General features: G+C 38.2%; 1 protein-coding gene and 1 pseudogene across 2 annotated transcripts in view; both read left to right on the top strand.

Moving 5' to 3' along the window:
* SLC30A9 (solute carrier family 30 member 9) overlaps positions 1-19,664 on the top strand; it is a 109,113-nt gene that overhangs the window by 34,954 nt on the left and 54,495 nt on the right. For both annotated transcript variants that reach the window (XM_008017529.3, XM_038008588.2), the window contains exon 7: positions 17,226-17,284. In XM_008017529.3, the coding sequence (XP_008015720.1) occupies positions 17,226-17,284 (59 nt within the window). The remainder of the gene's footprint in view (positions 1-17,225; positions 17,285-19,664) is intronic.
* LOC103246170 (sodium/potassium-transporting ATPase subunit beta-1-like) lies at positions 4,577-5,688 on the top strand (annotated as a pseudogene).

Below are 19,664 nucleotides of genomic sequence, written 5' to 3'. Positions count from 1 at the left end.
AGCTAGGTGTGGTGGCACATGTCTGTAGTCCCAGCTACTTGCCTGTAATCCCAGCTACTCAGGAGGCTGAGGTGGGAGGATCACTTGAGCCCAGGAGTTTGAGACCACCCTGGGCAACAAAGACATAAATGGGATGATACTATACATATTGTTGTACATCTTGCTCTTTATAGATAGTGGTGTAATCATAACCGTTTTTCATGTCTACATATAGAAATCTACCTCATTCTTTTCAACAGTTGTATAGTACCCCATTGTATGGATGTAGCAAGATTTATGTTCTTCAGTTTTTCACTGTTACAAAGAATACATCAATAAATATTCTTATTTTTTTAACATGTTAGATAATTGTGAATATTTACATAGGATTGAGTGTTAGTAGTATAATTTTAGGATCAAATGGCATAGGTATTTAAAAATTTGATAGATCCTAAAGAATTACTCTCTGAAGGAAATATGGTACCAGTTTACATTTACAATCACAGTGTATGAGTGTGACTATTTTTTCATACCCTTGCCCATGCTGAATATTAACAAGATTTTAACTTTTTTGTGTATTTGATGGGCAATAGATGGTACCTCATTTAATTTTGAATATCTCTGACTGCTACTGAGGTTGATTATCTTCTATGTGTATTGGTTTTTCTTAGTTCTTCTGTAATAATTTTTATATGTTTTGTTCACTTTTCTATTAGATTGTGTGTCTTTTAAAATTGATTTAAATAAGTTTTTGGTGGATTTTAACCAAAATCTAACCATGTTAGTTTTATTTGTTCTAAATATTTTCTAACAGTCTATCTTGAAATTTGGTTTCGCCTCTTTTTAGTAGGGAAATTTTAAACATATTCAGAAGCGCAGAGAAAAGTATAATAACCTTTTAATGCCCATCATCTAGCTTTACAGCTATCAACACATGGCCAGCCTTGTTTAATGTATATCCCTCTCACTAACCTTCATTCTACTGGATTACTTTGAAACCAGGTCCAGACATTGTATCATTTTATTTATAAATATTCCAGTATATATTAAAAGGTCAGGATGTCTGTTTTAGTCAGTTCATGTGATGGTGTTGGTTGAACTGTTTTAGAAAAGTTAACTATCCATTGCCGGTAGTAAGCTGTCAGTCTTAATAATCCTCTCATTTGCCCTTTAGTTGAAGATCTAGGATGTTCTCGAATAGCTTTAATTCTGACAAAGAAAGTGATTGACCTTCTGTTGATGATTCCTTTCTTGGCAAAATTGAAAATGGCATGTCTCTTTTCAGCTAATCTAGTCAGGAGGAATAAGGAGTATATTTGAGATTCTTGTGACCTGGAATATATATTATTAAATCATCTAGATGTTGAATAAGTATAGTTTTCCTTGTAAAATCCAAGTTTTTTAAATCACTGGTTTGGCATTTTCAAAAGTTTGAAGGAGACAGTGAATCCTAGTATTAAAGGATTTTTGGCGTCAGAAAAAGTTGTTGATTATCTTTTTTTTTTTTTTTTTTTTAAAGAGATGGGGTCTCACTGTGTTGCCCAGGCTGGAATACAGTGGCTATTCTCAGGTGCAATCATAGTGAATTATAGCCTTGAATTCCTGGGCTCAAGTGATCATCCTGCCTCAGCGTCCTGAGTAGCCAGGACTACAGGTGTGTGCCACCATGCCTAGCTGACTATCTTTATCCACAGATACGCTAAAGAGAGCTCCACTTAAATTAACAGAAGTGAAGTATTTACTTTCAGTGGAAGAAATACATACCGGGGACAGGTAGTCCTGGAAATTCTGATATACTATTCAGTTAATGGTTTCCATTGAGTTTCTTTATAGGTAATATAGGTGCTAATATGGGATACAATCAGATAGGGCATATTCCATTGGGGAATTAGATATTGCCAGTGCAGTTATATAGTTCTTTTACTCTTGGGCACTTATATATGGTAATGTGTCAGGATTAAAGTAGAGATCTATGTGCTAGTATTTATGAAAAATGTATACATATTTTTCTTTGATAATCAGGCCAACTTTATCTGTTAAATGACTAAGATTTTATTGAGCATCGTGAGGGTTTCTCAGAACAGTATGATTGCTACTATTCCCTTTTCTGATTTGATAGAACAATTTATTTTTTAGTGTTCATACTTCTTATCAACGACACTGATTTTTATTAGTATTAGAAAGGGACTGCACTTGCTTAGGGTTTGAGAAGTTAATAAAGTTTGCCTTGCATGGCTGTTGAAAGCCCTAAGTTTGTTCCTTTTTTTTTTTCACCTTCTCTTTTGGTTTCTTGACAGTGCATTGCAATTTAGTTTTTCCAACATGGTTTTCCCTTTAACCAAAGAGAGCATAACGGTTCCTTCGGCATTCTACATCAGGGTCAGTGTCCACATATTGTTTATTTCTAGCAAGTCTGATTCTAAAATTGCCTGTCAACTCTGTGGGGTTTTTTTGTTTATAGTTTTGGATTTTAGTGTAATCAATTTTAATAGAGGATGGCTTCCTAGATAGCTTACAACAACCTATGTCCCTGGCTCTTAATAAATAACTTTTGCGGTGTTACGGAATCTGTCTTCAGTAGCCAGAGTTGGCAAACTATGGCCCATGAACAAATCTGGTCCACCGCCTGTTTATGTATAGTTTATAAGCCAAGAGTGGTTTTCATATTTTAATGACTGACAAAAAAGCAAAATAATAACAATATTTTGTGGCAGATGAAAATTAAATGAAATTTAAATTTCAGAGTCCACAAATACAATTTTATTGGGATGTAGCCATGATCTTTTATTTACATATTGTCTATGGCTGCCTTTGCATATCAACAGCAGAGTTGAGTAGCTCCAACAGAGACCACGTGTGGTGCTCCTGTCACTTTACACTGCTGCTCAGTATACTATAATTCAGTAACAGTTATAATTCAATAGTATTTCAAATGTCATAGGTATCCTTGTACATGACCTCTTTTTTTTTTTAATTTGAGTGCATACCTATCTGGTGAGTAAGAAAAGTAGACATCTAGTGTTGTGCTTTTAAGTCACAGTTAAGCATGGATTATTTTTTATTGAATTAAATGGCAAAGTACTGTGTCTACTATGCAGTGACACCATAGCTGAGTTAAAAGAATATAATATATGTTGACTTTACCAGATTAATCAATCATGACAGTATTCCTAATTCACAGGAGTGTAATAGAAAAACTAGAAAATTTAAGATGGAATCTATTACAGCAGAATTTGTTCACAAAAATAGAAAATGAAAATGAGGCTGCAACCAAAGTTGTGATTTCTGAGTGGCTTATTAGTCAATCAAAGAAAGTAGTTTTCTAATGGCAAGTAAATTAAGTCCTGTTTAATTTGAGCAGCTGAAGAAATATATCCAGTACAGTAGTCTTTAGACAAGACTAGTTGCTTCAAGAGTTGAGGACACTGGGGACAGACATCAGTAGTCAATTAAAAAGCAAGGCAAATGATTTTGAATGATATTCCTTGGCTCCTGATAAGTTGACCTATGTACCAATACTATTTGAGGAGTGAGTGCTGAGTTTGAAGAGACTGAAGAATTACCCTTTGTGAATAGTCTGTGTGGAACAACCACAGGCAAGAATTTTTTTTTTTTTTTTTTTTTTTTTTTGAGACGGAGTCTCGCTGTGTTGCCAGGCTGGAGTGCAGTGGCATGATCTCGGCTCACTGCAACCTCTGCCTCCTGGATTCAAGCAATTCTCCTGCCTCAGCCTCTCCAGTAGCTGGGATTACAGGTATGTGCCACCATGCCCAGCTAATTTTTTTTTTTGTATTTTTAGTAGAGACGGGGTTTCACCATGTTAGTCAGGATGGTCTCAATCTCCTGACCTTGTGATCCTCCCACCTCGTCCTCTCCAAGTGCTGGGATTACAGGTGTGAGCCACTGCGCCCAGCCACACGAGAATATTTTCAAAGAAGATGTGAAAATACTAATTCAGTAAACCTGATGTGGAATCTGCTAAGATGTCTTACCTAGATGGTGGTGGTAAAAATATGTGTAGAGCAGAAAAAGCCTTAGTTGGACAAATTTATAAAGCTTGTGAAAACATAAGATGTTTAAAGCCTTTTCATCAGTAGATACTTCGCAGAAAATATTTGTCATGAGTAGGAACTTTGTGGAAAATACTTAAATCTCTTGTTTGCTATTGAACCAGTAGTATCACCTTTGAACTTGTGGACTTAACCACTGAAAGAAATAGAAGCTGATTATCCTGACTTGTCCATGTACACTGCATTTCAATGGTTTAGCAGTTTTACTGCCATTTTTTGAGCTCAGGATTGAAAAATTGAAAACTGAAATTTTTCTGAATAAGAAGACCTACCTGTCAACCACTATTATCAAACACTGAATGGCTTAGAAAATTAGCTTTTGCTGCAGACTTTATGCTTCTTAATGCATTCAATGTAAAATTACAGGGGAAAGCAGTGTTTAAATACAAAACTTACTCTGCTATAAAGTCATTTCAACAGTAGATTCATTGTTTGAATTAAAGTAATGTCAGTCAGCTTTATGTACTTCCTATGCTGTTAGAAGTTTAACAGAAGCACTCAGATCCACAGTGGCAGTGGCATGTCCTGTGTGCGGAGAGCCAGGCCAGAGACAACGAGCAACGCCTCAGAGAATGCCAGGGTGCATCCCGAAGCCACCTGCCCTTCGACTGCAGCAGCTGCTGACCCACCGTTGCCATGACCTGCAGGAAAGCCAAGGAGGAGGGCAGTTGGAAGAAATTCATCTGGAACTCAGAGAAGAAGTAGTTTTGGGGCAGGACCAGTGGCAGTTGGTTTAAGATCCTTCTGTTCTACATAATATGTTATGGCTGCCTGGATGGCATCTTCATCGGAATCATCCAAGTGGTGCTGCTCACCATCAGTGAACTTAAGCCCACATATCAGGACCACATATCAGGACCCCACCAGGATTCACACAGATATCTCAGATCCGGAAGACTGAAACTGCCTTTCATCCTAATGATCCCAAGCACTGTGAGGCATATGTGCTGAACATAGTTAGGTTCCTGGAAAAGTACAAAGATTCAGCCCAGAAGGATGACATGATTTTTGAAGATTGTGACAATGTGCCCAGTGAACCCAAAGAACAAGGAGACTTTAATCATGAATGAGGTGAGCGAAAGTTCTGCAGATTCAAGCTTGAGTGGCTGGGAAATTGCTCTGGATTAAATAACGAAACTTATGGCTACAAAACTGTGTGTTATTATAAAGCTCAAGCAAGTTCTAGGCTTTAAACCTAAGCCTCCCGAGAGTGAGTCCTTGGAGAGTTACCCAGTGATGAAGTATGAGTATGTCTTTCCTGTTCAGTGCACTGGCTAGTGAGATGAAGATAAGGATAAAGATGGAAATGTGGAGTATTTTGGACTGGACACCTACCTTGGTTTTCCTCTGCAGAATTATCTCTGCTATGGCAAACTCCTGCAGCCCAAATACCTGCATCCCCTCCTTGCTATACAGTTCACCAACCTTACCATGGACCCTGAAATTTGCATAGAGTGTAAAGCGTATGGTGAGAACATTAGGCACAGTGAGAAAGACGGTTTTCAGGGATCCCTTGATGTAAAAATTGAAGTTAAGAGCTGATCACAAGCACAAATCTTTCCCACTAGCCATTTAATAAGTTTAAAAAAAAATGCAAAAACCTGTTAGTCTTGAACAAACTGTCATACGTATGGGACCTACACTTAAAGCATAATCTATGTGCTTTACACTTGCTTTCTGCATTTAATCGGTTAGAATGTAGTTAATGTAAACTAAAGTGTAGCAATAGCAACAAAATATTCTACTGTAAGTGGCAAGAAAAATTGAGCCTTGGGATGTGCTAATTTTTACTGTAAATTATGATTCCATAAGTGACTTGTAAGGAGTGTTTCTGGCCTCTAAGTATTGCCTCCTGTATTTCATTTAGTGTACAGTACTATAGGTGCATACTCTGATCGTTTTTCAACCCATGTTTTATCGTATCTGTTTTGTAATTTATGTGAGCAGAGTTTGTTGTCCAAGGTATAAATATTCAATGGGAATAAAACTGGCATGGTTTATTTATTTATTTATTTTTACTCTTTCAAAGATAATGGCCCATCAATGAGCATTTTTAAAAGATTTATCAATGTATTTTAATCTATTATGGTCATCACTCTTTTTTTTAATTATACTTTACATTCTAGGGTACATGTGCACAACGTGCAGGTTTGTTACATATGTATACATGTGCCATGTTGTTGTGCTGCACCCGTCAACTCGTCATTTACATTAGGCATATCCCCCAGTGCCATCCCTTCCCCCTCCTCCCACCCCACGACAGGCCTCGGTGTGTCATGTTCCCCTTCCTGTGTCCAAGTGTTCTCATTGTTCAGTTCCCACCTATGAGTGAGAACATGTGGTATTTGGTTTTCTGTCCTTGGCGATAGTTTGCTGAGAATGATGGTTTCTAGTTTCATCCATGTCCCTACACAGGACATGAACTCATTCTTTTTTATGGCTACATAGTATTCCATGGTGTATATGTGCCATATTTTCTTAATCCAGTCTGTCATTGATGGACGTGTGAGTTGGTTCCAAGTCTTTGCTATTGTGAATAGTGCTGCAACAAACATACTCGTGCATGTGTCTTTATAGAAGCATGATTTATAATCCTTTGGGTATATGTCCAGTAATGGGATGGCTGGGTCAAATGGTATTTCTAGTTCTAGATCCTTGAGGAATCACCACACTGTCTTCCACAATGGTTGAACTAGTTTGCAGTCCCACCAACAGTGTAAAAGTGTTCCTATTTCTTCACATCCTCTCCAGCATCAGCTGTTTCCTGACTTTTTAATGATCACCATTCTAACTGGTGTGAGATGGTATCTCTCATTGTGGTTTTGATTTGCATTTCTCTGATGGCCAGTGATGAGCATTTTTTTCATGTGTACGTTGGCTGCATAGATGTCTTCTTTTGAGAATAGTCTGTTCATATCCTTTGCCCACTTTTGATGGGGTTGTTTGATTTTTTTCTTGTAGATTTGTTTGAATTCTTTGTAGGTTCTAGATATTAGCCCTTTGTCAGATGGGTAGAATGGGTAGATTGCAAAAATTTTCTCCCATTCTGTAGGTTGCCTGTTCACTCTGATGGTAGTTTCTTTTGCTGTGCGGAAGCTCTTTAGTTTAATTAGATCCCATTTGTCAATTTTGGCTTTTGTTCCCATTGCTTTTGGTGTTCTAGTCATGAAGTCCTTGCCCATGCCTATATCCTGAATGGTATTGCCTAGGTTTCTTCTAGGGTTTTTATGGTTTTAGGCCTAACATTTAAGTCTCTAATCCATCTTGAATTAATTTTTGTATAAGGTGTAAGGAAGGGATCCAGTGTCAGCTTTCTACATATGGCTAGCCAGTTTTCCCGGCACCATTTATTAAATAGGGAATCCTTTCCCATTTCTTGTGTTTGTCAGGTTTATCAAAGATCAGATGGTTGTAGATGTGTGGTATTATTTCTGAGGGCTCTGTTCTTTTCCATTGGTGTATATCTCTGTTTTGGTACCAGTACCATGCTGTTTTGGTTACTGTAGCCTTGTAGTTAGTTTGAAGTCAGGTGGGGGGATGCCTCTAGCTTTTTTCTTTTGGCTTAGGATTGTCTTGGCAATGCGGGCTCTTTTTTGGTTCCATATGAAATTTAAAGTAGTTTTTTCCAATTCTGTGAAGAAAGTCATTGGTAGTTTGATGGGGATGGCAATGAATCTATAAATTAACTTGGGCAGTATGGCTGCTTTCACAATATTGATTCTTCCTATCCATGAGCATGGAATATTCTTCCATTTGTTTGTGTCCTCTTTTATCTTGTTGAACAGTGTTTTTCAGTTCTCCTTGAAGAGGTCCTTCACATCCCTTGTAAGTTGGATTCCTAGGTATTTTATTCTCTTTGAAGCAATTGTAAATGGGAGTTTACTCATGATTTGGCTCTCTGTCTGTTATTGGTATATAGGAATGCTTGTGATTTTTGCACATTGATTTTTCTATCCTGAGACTTTGCTGAAGTTGCTTATTAGCTTAAGGAGATTTTGGGCTGAGACGATGGGGTTTTCTGAATATAGAATCATGTCATCTGCAAACAGAGACAATTTGATTTCCTCTTTTCCTAATTGAATACCCTTTATTTCTTTCTCTTGCCTGATTGCCCTGGCTTGAAATTCCAACACTATGTTGAATAGGAGTGGTGAGAGAGGGCATCCCTGTCTTCTGCCAGTTTTCAAAGGGAATGCTTCCAGTTTTTGCCCATTCAGTATGATTGGCTGTGGGTTTGTCATAAATAGCTCTTATTATTTTTAGATACGTCCCATCAATACCTAGTTTATTGAGAGTTTTTAGCATGAAGGACTGTCAGATTTTATCGAAGACCTTTTCTGCATCTATTGAGATAATCATGTGGTTTTTTTTGTTTTGTTTTGTTTTTTTTGAGACGAAGTCTCGCTCTGTCGCCCAGGCTGGAGTGCAGTGGCCGGATCTCAGCTCACTGCAAGCTCCGCCTTCCGGGTTTACACTATTCTCCTGCCTCAGCCTTCCTAGTAGCTGGGACTGCAGGCACCCGCCACCTCACCCGGCTAGTTTTTTTTGTATTTTTTAGTAGAGACGGGGTTTCACCGTGTTAGCCAGGATGGTCACGATCTCCTGACCTCGTGATCCGCCCGTCTCGGCCTCCCAAAGTGCTGGGATTACAGGCTTGAGCCACCGCGCCCGGCCAATCGTGGTTTTTGTCTTTGGTTCTGTTTATATGATGGATTGCATTTATTGATTTGCTTATTTTGAACCAGCCTTGCATCCCAGGGATGAAGTCAACTTAATCATGGTGGATAAGCTTTTTGATGTGCTGCTGGATGCAGTTTGCCAGTATTTTATTGAGGATTTTTGCATTGATGTTCATCAGGGATATTGGCCTAGAATTCTCTTTTTTTGTTGTGTCTCTGCCAGGCTTTGGTATCAGGATGATGTTGGCCTCATAAAATGAATTAGGGAGGATTCCCTCTTTTCCTATTGATTGGAATAGTTTCAGAAGGAATGGTACCAGCTTCTCTTTGTACCTCTGGTAGAATTCGACTGTGAATCCATGGGGTCCTGGACTGTTTTTGGTTGGTAGGCTATTAATTATTGCTTCAATTTCAGAGCCTGTTATTGGTCTATTCAGGGATTCAACTCCTTCCTGGTTTAGCCTTGGGAGGGTGTGTGTGTCCAGGAATTTATCCATTTCTTCTAGATTTTCTAGTTTATTTGCATAAAGGTGTTTATAGTATTCTCTGATGGTAGGTAGTTTGTATTTCTGTGTGATCAGTGGTGATATTCCCTTTATCATTTTTTATTGCATCTATTTGATTCTTCTCTCTTTTCTTCTTTTCTTCTTTATTAGTCTTGCTAGCGGTCTATCCATTTTGTTGATGTTTTCAAAAAACAGCTCCTGGATTCATTGATTTCTTGAAGGGTTATTTGTGTCTCTATCTCCTTCAGTTCTGCTCTGACCTTAGTTATTTCTTGTCTTCTGCTGTCTTTTGAATGTGTTTGCTCTTGCTTCTCTAGTTCTTTTAATTGTGATGTTAGGGTGTCCATTTAGTGCTATAAATTTCCCTCTTCACACTGCTTTAAATGTGTCCCAGAGATTCTGGTATGTTGTGTCTTTGTTCTCATTGGTTTCAAAGAACACCTTTATTTCTGCCTTCATTTCTTATGTACCCAGTAATCATTCAGGAGCAGGTTGTTCAGTTTCCATGTAGTTGAGTGGTTTTGATTGAGTTTCTTAGTCCTGAGTTCTGGTTTGATTGCACTGTGGTCTGAGAAACAGTTTGTTATAGTTTCTGTTCTTGTACATTTGCTGAGGAGTGCTTTACTTCCAGCTATGTGGTCAATTTTTGAATAAGTGTGATGTGGTGCTGAGAAGAATGTATATTCTGTTGATTTGGGGTGGAGAGTTCTATAGATGTCTATTAGGTCTGCTTGGTGCAGAGCTGAGTTCAATTCCTGGATATCCTTGTTAACTTTCTGTCTCGTTGATCTAATGTTGACAGTGGGGTGCTAAAGTCTCCTATTATTATTGTGTGGGAGTCTAGGCTCTTCGTAGGTCTCTAAGGACTTGCTTTATGAATCTGGGTGCTCCTGTATTGGGTGCATATATATTTAGGATAGCTCACTCTTCTTGTTGAATTGATCCCTTTACCATTATATAATGGCCTTCTTTGTCTGCTTTGATCTTTGTTGGTTTAAAGTCTGTTTTATCAGAGAGTAGGATTGCAACCCCTGCTTTTTTTTTGTTTTCCATTTGCTTGGTAGATCTTCCTCCATCCCTTTATTTTGAGCCTATGTGTGTCTCTGCATGTGAGATGGGTCTCCTGAATACAGCACACTGATGGGTCTTGACTCTTTATCCAATTTGCCAGTCTGTGTCTTTTAATTGGAGCCCAATTATTTAATTTAGCCCATTTACATTTAAGGTTAATATTGTCATGTGTGAATTAGATCCTGTCATTATGATGTTAGCTAGTTATTTTGCTCGTTATTTGATGCAGTTTCTTCCTAGTATTGATGGTCTTTACAATTTGGCATGTTTTTGCAGTGGCTGGTACTAGTTGTTCCTTTCCATGTTTAGTACTTCCTTCAGGAGCTCTTGTAAGGCAGGCCTGGTAGTGAGAGAATCTCTCAGCATTTGTTTGTCTGTAGAGGATTTTATTTCTCCTTCATTTATGAAGCTTAGTTTGTCTGGATATGAAATTCTGGATTGAAAATTCTTTTCTTTAAGAATGTTGAATATTGGCCCCCACTCTCTTCTGACTTGTAGAGTTTCTGCTGAGAGATCTGCTGTTAGTCCAATGGGCTTCCCTTTGTGGATAACCTGACCTTTCTCTCTGACTGCCCTTAACATTTTTTCCTTCATTTCAACTTTGGTGAATCTGACAGTTACATGTCTTGGAGTTGCTCTTCTCAAGGAGTATCTTTGTGGCGTTCTCTGTATTTCCTGAATTTGAATGTTGACCTGCCTTGCTAGTTTGGGGAAGTTCTCCTGGATAATATCCTGAAGAGTGTTTTCCAGCTTGGTTCCATTCTCCTCATCATTTTCAGGTACACCAATCAGACGTAGATTTGGTCTTTTCACATAGTCCCATATTTCTTGGAGGCTTTGTTCGTTTCTTTTTACTCTTTTTTCTCTCAGCTTCTCTTCTCACTTCATTTCATTCATTTGATCTTCAATCACTGATACCCTTTCTTCCACTTGATCAAATTGGTTGCTGAAGCTTGTGCATGTGTCACGTAATTCTCGTGCTATGGTTTTCAGCTCCATCAGGTCATTTAAGGACTTCTCTACACTCTTTATTACAGTTAGCCATTTGTCTAATCTTTTTTCAAGGTTTTTGGCTTCTTTGTGATGGGTTCGAACATCGTCTTTTAGCTTGAGAAGTTTGTTATTACTGATCATCTGAAGCCTCCTTCTCTCAACTTGTTGAAATCATTCTCCATCCAGCTTTGTTCCGTTGCTGGTGAGGAGCTGTGTTCCTTTGGAGGAGAAGAGGCACTCTGATTGTTAGAATTTTCAGCTTTTCTGCTCTGGTTTTTCCCCATCTTTGTGGTTTCATCAACCTTTGGTCTTTGATGATGGTGACGTACACATGGGGTTTTGGTGTGGATGTCCTTTCTGTTTGTTAGTTTTCCTTCTAACAGGACACTTAGCTGCAGGTCTGTTAGAGTTTGCTGGAGGTCCACTCCAGACCCTGTTTGCCTGGGTATCACCAGCGGAGGCTGCAGAATAGCAAATATTGCAGATCGGCAGATGTTGCTGCCGGATCCTTCCTCTAGAAACTTTGTTTCAGAGGGGCACTTGGCTGTATGAGGTGTCAGTCAGCCCCTACTGGGAGGTGTCTCCCAGTTAGGCTACTAGGGTGTCAGGGACCCTCTTGAGGAGGCATTTTCTCTGCTCTCAGATCTCCAGCTGCGTGCTGGGAGAACCACTACTCTTCAAAGGTGTCCCACAGGGACGTTTAAGTCTGCAGAAGTTTCTGCTGCCTTTTGTTCAGCTATGCTCTGCCCCCAGAAGTGGAGTCTACAGAGGCAGGAAGGCCTGCCTGAGCTGGGGTGGGCTCCACCCAGTTCGAGCTTTCTGGCGGCTTTGTTTACCTACTCAAGCCTCAGCAATGGCGGATGCCCCTCCCCCAGCCTCACCACCTTGCAGTTTTATCTCAGATTGCTGTGCTAGCAGTGAGTCAGGCTCTGTGGGTGTGGGACCCTCCGAGCCAGGGTCGGGTTATAATCTCCTGGTGTTCTGTTTGCTATGGCTGTTGGAAAATCGCAGTATTAGGGTGAGAGTGTCCCGATTTTCCAGGCACCATCCGTCACGGCTTCCCTTTGCTAGGAAAGGGAATTCCCGGACCCCTTGTGCTTCCCAGGTAAGGCGATGCCCCACTCTGGTCCATGGGCTGCACCCACTGTCTGAGAAGCCCCAGTGAGATGAACCAGGTACCTCAGTTGGAAATGCAGAAATCACCCGTCTTCTGTGTCACTCACACTGGGAGCTGCAGACTGGAGTTGTTCCTATTCGGCCATCTTGAAACCTACTCAATGAGCATTTTTAACATACTCTGTAGTCTTTTCCTGTGGCGTTAGGTCTTACTTTATTATTATTTTTTCTCCTGGGACTGGGACGGGGGTTTGTCATGGGGGAACTGCCCTTTAAATTTTAAGTGATGCTATAGAAAAACACAAAAAGGTGATGAGTTGTGTTGTGCTTGTTTTGAATGCTGTCTTGACATCTCTTCCTTTGTCCTCTGGTATGTTCTAAAGCTTTGTCTGAGATCTGAATTTGCCCATCACTTTGGCTAGTAACAGGCCTAATTAATTCGCTTTGTACATTTTGTTTTACTTTCCTTTTTTCCTTTCTGGAGGCATCACATGCTGATGGTGTGTCTTTATGAATGTTTTAACCATTTTCATGGTGGAAGAATTTTATGTTTATGCAGTTGTACAGTTTTATTTTTTTCTGCAAAAAAAAATGTGTATGAAATAAACCAGAGTCACTTACTTGAAAATAAATCTTTATTTTGAACTTTATAGAAAGCAGTGCAGCACCCCATAGACTAGTGTTAAATGTTTTCTACCATGCAAAATCCATGTTCTAATAATTGCCAGGAGTACAGTGCTCTTGTGGATCATGTATTCAGTCAGGTTAAAACAATGGACAATAAAAGAATGAACATATAAAAAAAAATAACAGAAGACATCTGCAGCAGATATATTTTCCAAGCCCAACCAGAAGTGTTTTTCAGATTTCCATGCAAGTGCAGAGGAAATTTGCATATTTCAAAATCCATTGAATTGTGCAGTTTAGCAGCTTTCTCCTAACTTCAATTGGAAGTGATTAGTCCTCAATGTGACAAGATGCTAAAAGGCAAATATCAACAAGAATTTCATATAATTCTATAAATGCTTTCAAAGCTATGAATATAATTATTTAAAATCACATTTATAGATTTATATCAGTATTTGGCAGTACTTACCTATAAGATTTTCTAGATGAAATAGTAAAATATCAGATCATCATCAATAGATGAATATTTGCGATTAATTTTGATGATAAGGAATACTAACTGAATTCCAATTAAGTGAAATATTTTATCCTATCTCCCCAAAAAGTATTCTGTTCTTCTGATTAGTAGACCTGTGTTACAAAGAATTGCATTCACATATTTTTATTATATTTTAAATTTTGTCAAAAATTTTCATGGAAATTTGTAGTTATTTCTTATTATGCCTTTATCATATCCTTTATATTATCTCTTGGCCTCCAAAGCGTAAAATATTTGCTACCTAGCTGTATTAGTCAGTTCTTGCATTGGTATAAAGAAATACCTGAGACTGGTTATAAAGAAAAGAGGTTTAATTAGCTCAGAATTCTGCAGGCTGTACAGGAAGCATAGAAGCTTCTGGGGAGCCTCAGGAAGCTTCCAATCTTGGTGGAAGGCAAAGAAGGAACAGGTGTCTTACATAGCAGGAGCAAGAGAGAGATGGGGGAGTGCCTCTCACTTTTAAATGACCGGATCTCATGAGAATGAACTCACCTGTCATGAGGACAGTACCAAGAGGGATATTGCTAAATCATTCATGAGAATTCACCCCCATGACCCAGTTATCCCCCCACCAGGCTCCCCCTCCAACAATTGAATTTCAATTTGACATGGGATTTGGATGGGGACACAGGTCCAAACCATGTCACTAGTCCTCTTGGAAAAAAAGTTTGCCAACCCTATTTCAATGGTTTCATTAGGATTCCACCCCATTTTATTTATTTTTGTTACTAGTAACCTGATAAAAAATTACGAAACTGGAAGGATATGAAACGAGAAGCCTTGGAGTATAAATATTTAGGAGGACTCTAAACTATTTGATTATCTCAGTTCTGCACGGGACCAAGGCTTAGAAATGACAATATTTCCTTTTTCAGATGAGTTGGCAAAATTTCAAAGTGGAAATTGTGAGACAATTATGGTCAATAACCCAGGAAGAAAAGGGATGGAGAGAGTTTCTTGAGAGTACAGGAGTTCATTACCAAGAGGGGAGCAATGGGATAGGAAGAGAGAAGAGGGAGAAGAAAACATGCAAGGAATAGAACAAAGTAGCAGTGGTCAAACTGTCCTAATGTTGATCAATGGAAGCGCCTCAGTTGGCTCCTAAGTCCCTTTGTCATAACTCTAGTATCATGGTGTCCTTACTTTCAGGAATAATATGTTTCAGACACATCGTGTACGTTTCCTATCCTGGGGTGGTAATCAACTATTTCTAAAATGAGCCACTTTTACTGGAAAATAAAATCAAGTTAAAGAATTACATAATTGATTTATTCTATGTCTCTACACACATAGAGAATAAAGTGTAGTTTCAAATAACAGTATTAATACTAGCAATGTAATTTAAGATTTCTTTGCTTTTCTTTGTATTTTTAGTATATATATATCCCACTAGAGATGCATACTTCAATTTCTGTGTTATAAAGTCACTTAAAATTTTTCTGTATAGAAATACCATCAATAGATATACAGTTAGGCTCATTTGTTTCATTTTGCTTCTGATTTTTAAACATAATTTTGTTTTTATTTTATAATTGCCTAAAAATTTACATGATTTCTTAGTCAAACCTACAGAACAGATATTTCAGAGAACTCTAGCTTCCATCTCTGTCCTTTCCACTCTAAGTCCTCTCTCTTGTATAAGTAACTGTTTTAAAAATCAGTTTTTGGTGTTTTTTTGTTTTTTTGTTTTTTTTGTACTTAAAATATAAGAAAATAAAGCCAGGCTCCATGGCTCATGCCTGTAATCCCAGGACTTTGGGAGGCTGAAGTCGGAGGATCACTTCAGACCAGGAGTTTTTGAGACCAGCCTGGGCAACGTAAGCGAGACCCTTTTCCCTACCCAAAATTTAAAAATAAAAATAATATTTAAAAAGAAAATAAACATACACATTTGTATTAAACTCCATACCCTTCATAAATAAGGCATACTATACATACTTTCTGCTCTTGCCTTTTTTTTTTTGAGATGGAGTCTCGCCCTGTGGCCCAGGCTGGAGTGCAGTGGCGTGATCTTGGCTCACTGCAACCTCCACCTCCCGGGTTCAAGCAATTCTCCTGCCTCAGCCTCCCGAGGAGCTGGGACTACAGGCGCATGCCACCATGCCTGTCTAATTTTTTGTATTTTTAGTAGAGACGGGGTTTTACCATGTTAGCCAGGATAGTCTCGATCTCCTGACCTTGTGATCCGCCTGCCTTGGCCTCCCAAAATGCTGGGATTACAGACATGAGCCACTGCGCTGAGCTGCTCTTGCTTATTTTACTTAACTCTGTCCTGAGGACTATGCCATAGCAGTAAATAAAGACATTTCTTTGTTTATTTTGTAATACTCTATTTTTTGATATACCATAATTTATTCAGTCATTCCCCCATAGGACGTTTCTCATCTTTTGCTATTGAAATGATACCATGAGTAGCCTTGTAAATAAAAGTTAAAGGAATTTTTTGTAATACAAAAATTTGAGAAAACACAGTAATAGAAAAACACTCTCTCTTATATTTTTCAACTTTGAGGTAAAAATGAGGACTTTTGTTTTTGTATCAGGCTTAATTAACTTTTTTAAAGGTAATATTGAGAAAAGAATCTTTCCAAATTGCCTTTATCTCATTGCAAATCCAGATTCTCCTGCCTCCTTTTTTATTGTGGTAAAAAACACATAGCCCAAAATTTACCCTCTTAACCATTTGCAAAGGTACAGTTCATAAGTGTGTAAGTGTATTCACATTGTTGTGAAACAGATCTTCAGAGGTTTTTCATATTGCAAAACTGAAGCGCTATACCCATTAAATAACTACCTCCCGTTTCCCTACCTCCCCCCAGTCCCTGGCAACCACCATTCTGCTTTTCGTTTCTATTAACTTGAATACTTTAGATACCTCATATAAGTGGAATCATACAGTGTTTGTCCGTTTGAGATGGGCTTATTTCACTTAGCATAGTGTCCTCAAGGTTTATCCACATTGTTGCATGTGACAGGATTTCCTTCCTTTTTCAAGGCTAAATAATACTCCATCATCATATGTTTATACCACATTTTGTTTATCCATTCATTCATCCATTTGGATTGCTTCACCTCTTGACTATTGTGACTACTGCTGGTATGAACATGGGCGTGTGAATAGCTTTTTGAGGCCCCAACTTTTTATTCTTTTGGACATATGTCCAGAAGTAGGATTGCTGGATTATATGGTAATTCTGTGTTAAAATTTTTTTTAGAAACCTTCATATTTTTTTCCATAGCAGTTGCACCATTTTACATTCCTGCCGTCAGTGCCCAAAGGTTCCAGTTTTGACACATTACCAACACTTGTTATTTTCTGTTTCTTGTTTTTTTAATAGTAGCCATCCTATTGGATGTGAGGTGATATCTCATTGTGGTTTTCATATGTATTTCTCTGATGATTAGTGATGTTGAGCATCTTTCCATATGCTTGTTGGTGGTTTCTATATAATCTTTGGAGAAATGTCTATTGAAATCCTCTCCCTATTTTTAAATCAGATTACAAATCCAAATTTTTTATAACTTAGTATTTTTGCTGTTAGCTTGTAGAGCATATTTAACATAATCCTAAAGAGAATATCATGTTAATCTAAACTGTGACTAGTAAGAATATCTGTGACCTAAATTTATTTTGTTATTCTTACAGGGCTATTTAGAAACCAAAAAATATTAAGAGAGTACAGAGATTTCTTGGGAAATACCAAGGTAAGGATATCTTTGTACTAATGTGTATGTGTGTGTTGTACCTCAAAATTCTAATATCAGTCCATTGTAAAATTCTAGCATGTCTGTAATCTCAGTCTAAGATTTTCTTGAGTACATTGTAGTTCACTGAATTATAGTCTATTCATTCATTTCTGATTTTCCTTTTTTTTTTGAGATGGAGTTTCGCTTTTGTTGCCCAGGCTGGAGTGCAGTGGCACGATCTCGGCTCACTGCAATCTCTGCCTCCCAGGTTTGAACGATTCTCCTGCCTCAGCCTCCCAAGTAGCTGGGACCACAGGCACGCCACCATGCCCAGCTAATTTTTGTATTTTTAGTAGAGACAGGGTTTCACCATGTTGGCTAGGCTGGTCTTGAACTCCTGACCTCAGGTGATCCACCTGCCTCGGCCTCCGAAAGTGTTGGGATTACAGGCATGAGCCACCGCACCCAGCCTGATTTTCTTGAAATTTAAAACATTCGTATGTAAGTTTTCTTTAAAGTCATGACCATGTTATGAACTTTAAGCATGTAGATATAAATGAGGAAGAAGACTTTATTTTCTTAGGTTTTAGTGAGATTTATATCTGTCATACACACTCTTAATTTTCTTTAGCCTCTCTCTTTCTGCTCCTGACTCTGGTTTAGCATTCACACTGCCAACTCTGTGCTTGTATCCAGGAAGTAAGTTAGCCCTTGGAGAAGAAAATTACCCAGCCAGTGTGATTGTTCTTTCTTCATTATATGACTATACAGAATCAATGGATACTCAATATTATTTGACAGTCTTACTAAACTTCCAGAGTATATTTACCTTCCCACTTTTTGAAATAGCTATTGCATATCTTTTTCTTTCTTCCCAACAGCCTCACTCTTTACTCTTCAGCTCTTGCCCTTGCTTCATATTTTATTGAAAAAATAGGTGTAATTTCATAAAAGTACCTCATCTTTTCCATCACCTCATCTTTTCATCACCAAATTTACTAACTCATCTACACATGTGACAAAATACTCTGCTTTCCTTCCTACGAGAAGAAAATTAATATTGGGACACATATAGAAAGTTTGCCTTTACTGTTCTACCTCTTATTTTCTCCTGAACCTAATCCAATTGGGCTTTGAACTCCACCACTCCACTGAAATGATTTACCAAAGTCCCCAGCACCTTTAAGATGCCAACCAGTCTATGGCCAAGTTGACTTTCCGTTTAAACTTGACTGGGAGGGATCTCCTATCAAGAAGTTAATGTCATATTTGGATAAAAAGCTACCTATGCACATATTCTTCTCTCTAGTGGCATTTGAGACATTGCACCCCTTTTGCAAAGTTTAGACATTGGCAGTGATGATAATTTTAGCCAAATCTTATTTGATATGCTTTCCTTTTCTATTTATTATCTTCAAGACCCCTTAATTTCCATTTCCCCTTTGATCCCTGCATTTCTGGCACCCCAGTGCTGCCCTGAAGATGTGAATTCTCCTCTAGTAGAGCCTTCATATGTCTTGTGAGCCAGCATTTTCACTCTCATGCCTAAAGAGCTACTGCCATTTTCTCTTGTGCTGGGATAACTTATGCTGGTGAGACCTGCCTCCTGGGAAGATTCACTCCTCGCCTTCACATCTGTTTCACGTGGAGAATCATCCTCACCAGATTTTCTAATAGTAGCGGTTGACTTATGAAATCTCTTGTTACTTCAGGCCTTTAGAAGATTAATATTGGTCAGCTTTTTCATGTTTTGAATCAATTTTTTTTGCTATTACAACCTTTTTTGCAAGGACATTAGGATAAAATTAGTATTTCATTTCCCTCTACTGTACCCCTGTTCCCTTTAGGAATGGTTGTTCTCCCACTGAAAATGGTTGCTTTCCTTCTCTGAAACATAAGGCTAATCCTGTTTGCACAAATTAAACTAATCCTGTTTGCACAAATTAAATGCCTTGTTCTTTTTTGTTGTTGTTGTTATTTCTGACCCAGACACTTGTTTTTCCAATATATTCTTAACTCATGAGAACTCCAATGAGATATATGAAATCACAATATTCTGAGTCTGCCTCGCTGGTACTTAATTTCTTGTATAATAATTCCCCCTTCAATATATTTCTACTTTCCCATGCCTTCCCTTCTATTTCTAATTCATGAGTTTCTTGAATAGTACTTCAGAAAATTGGAAGTACCTTTATCTCTGCTTAATATATTTAACTCCACAATAGTATCACCTTGAAATGCATCAATAATGCTTTGAACAATTTATGCTCCTTTTCCTGGTAGTTCTCTCTGAAATCTATCCAAATTTTCTGTACTTGTACCAATATTAAAGAACCTTGTTTATTGTGAATGTTTTCAAAGATATATAAAAATAGAAAAAATAGATATTGGCTATCCA

This window comes from Chlorocebus sabaeus, chromosome 27, assembly GCF_047675955.1.
Source record: "Chlorocebus sabaeus isolate Y175 chromosome 27, mChlSab1.0.hap1, whole genome shotgun sequence".
NCBI classification, from domain to species: domain Eukaryota; kingdom Metazoa; phylum Chordata; class Mammalia; order Primates; family Cercopithecidae; genus Chlorocebus; species Chlorocebus sabaeus.
Note: the sequence above shows the minus strand (reverse complement) of the source record. Positions and strands in the feature narration are given on the sequence as shown.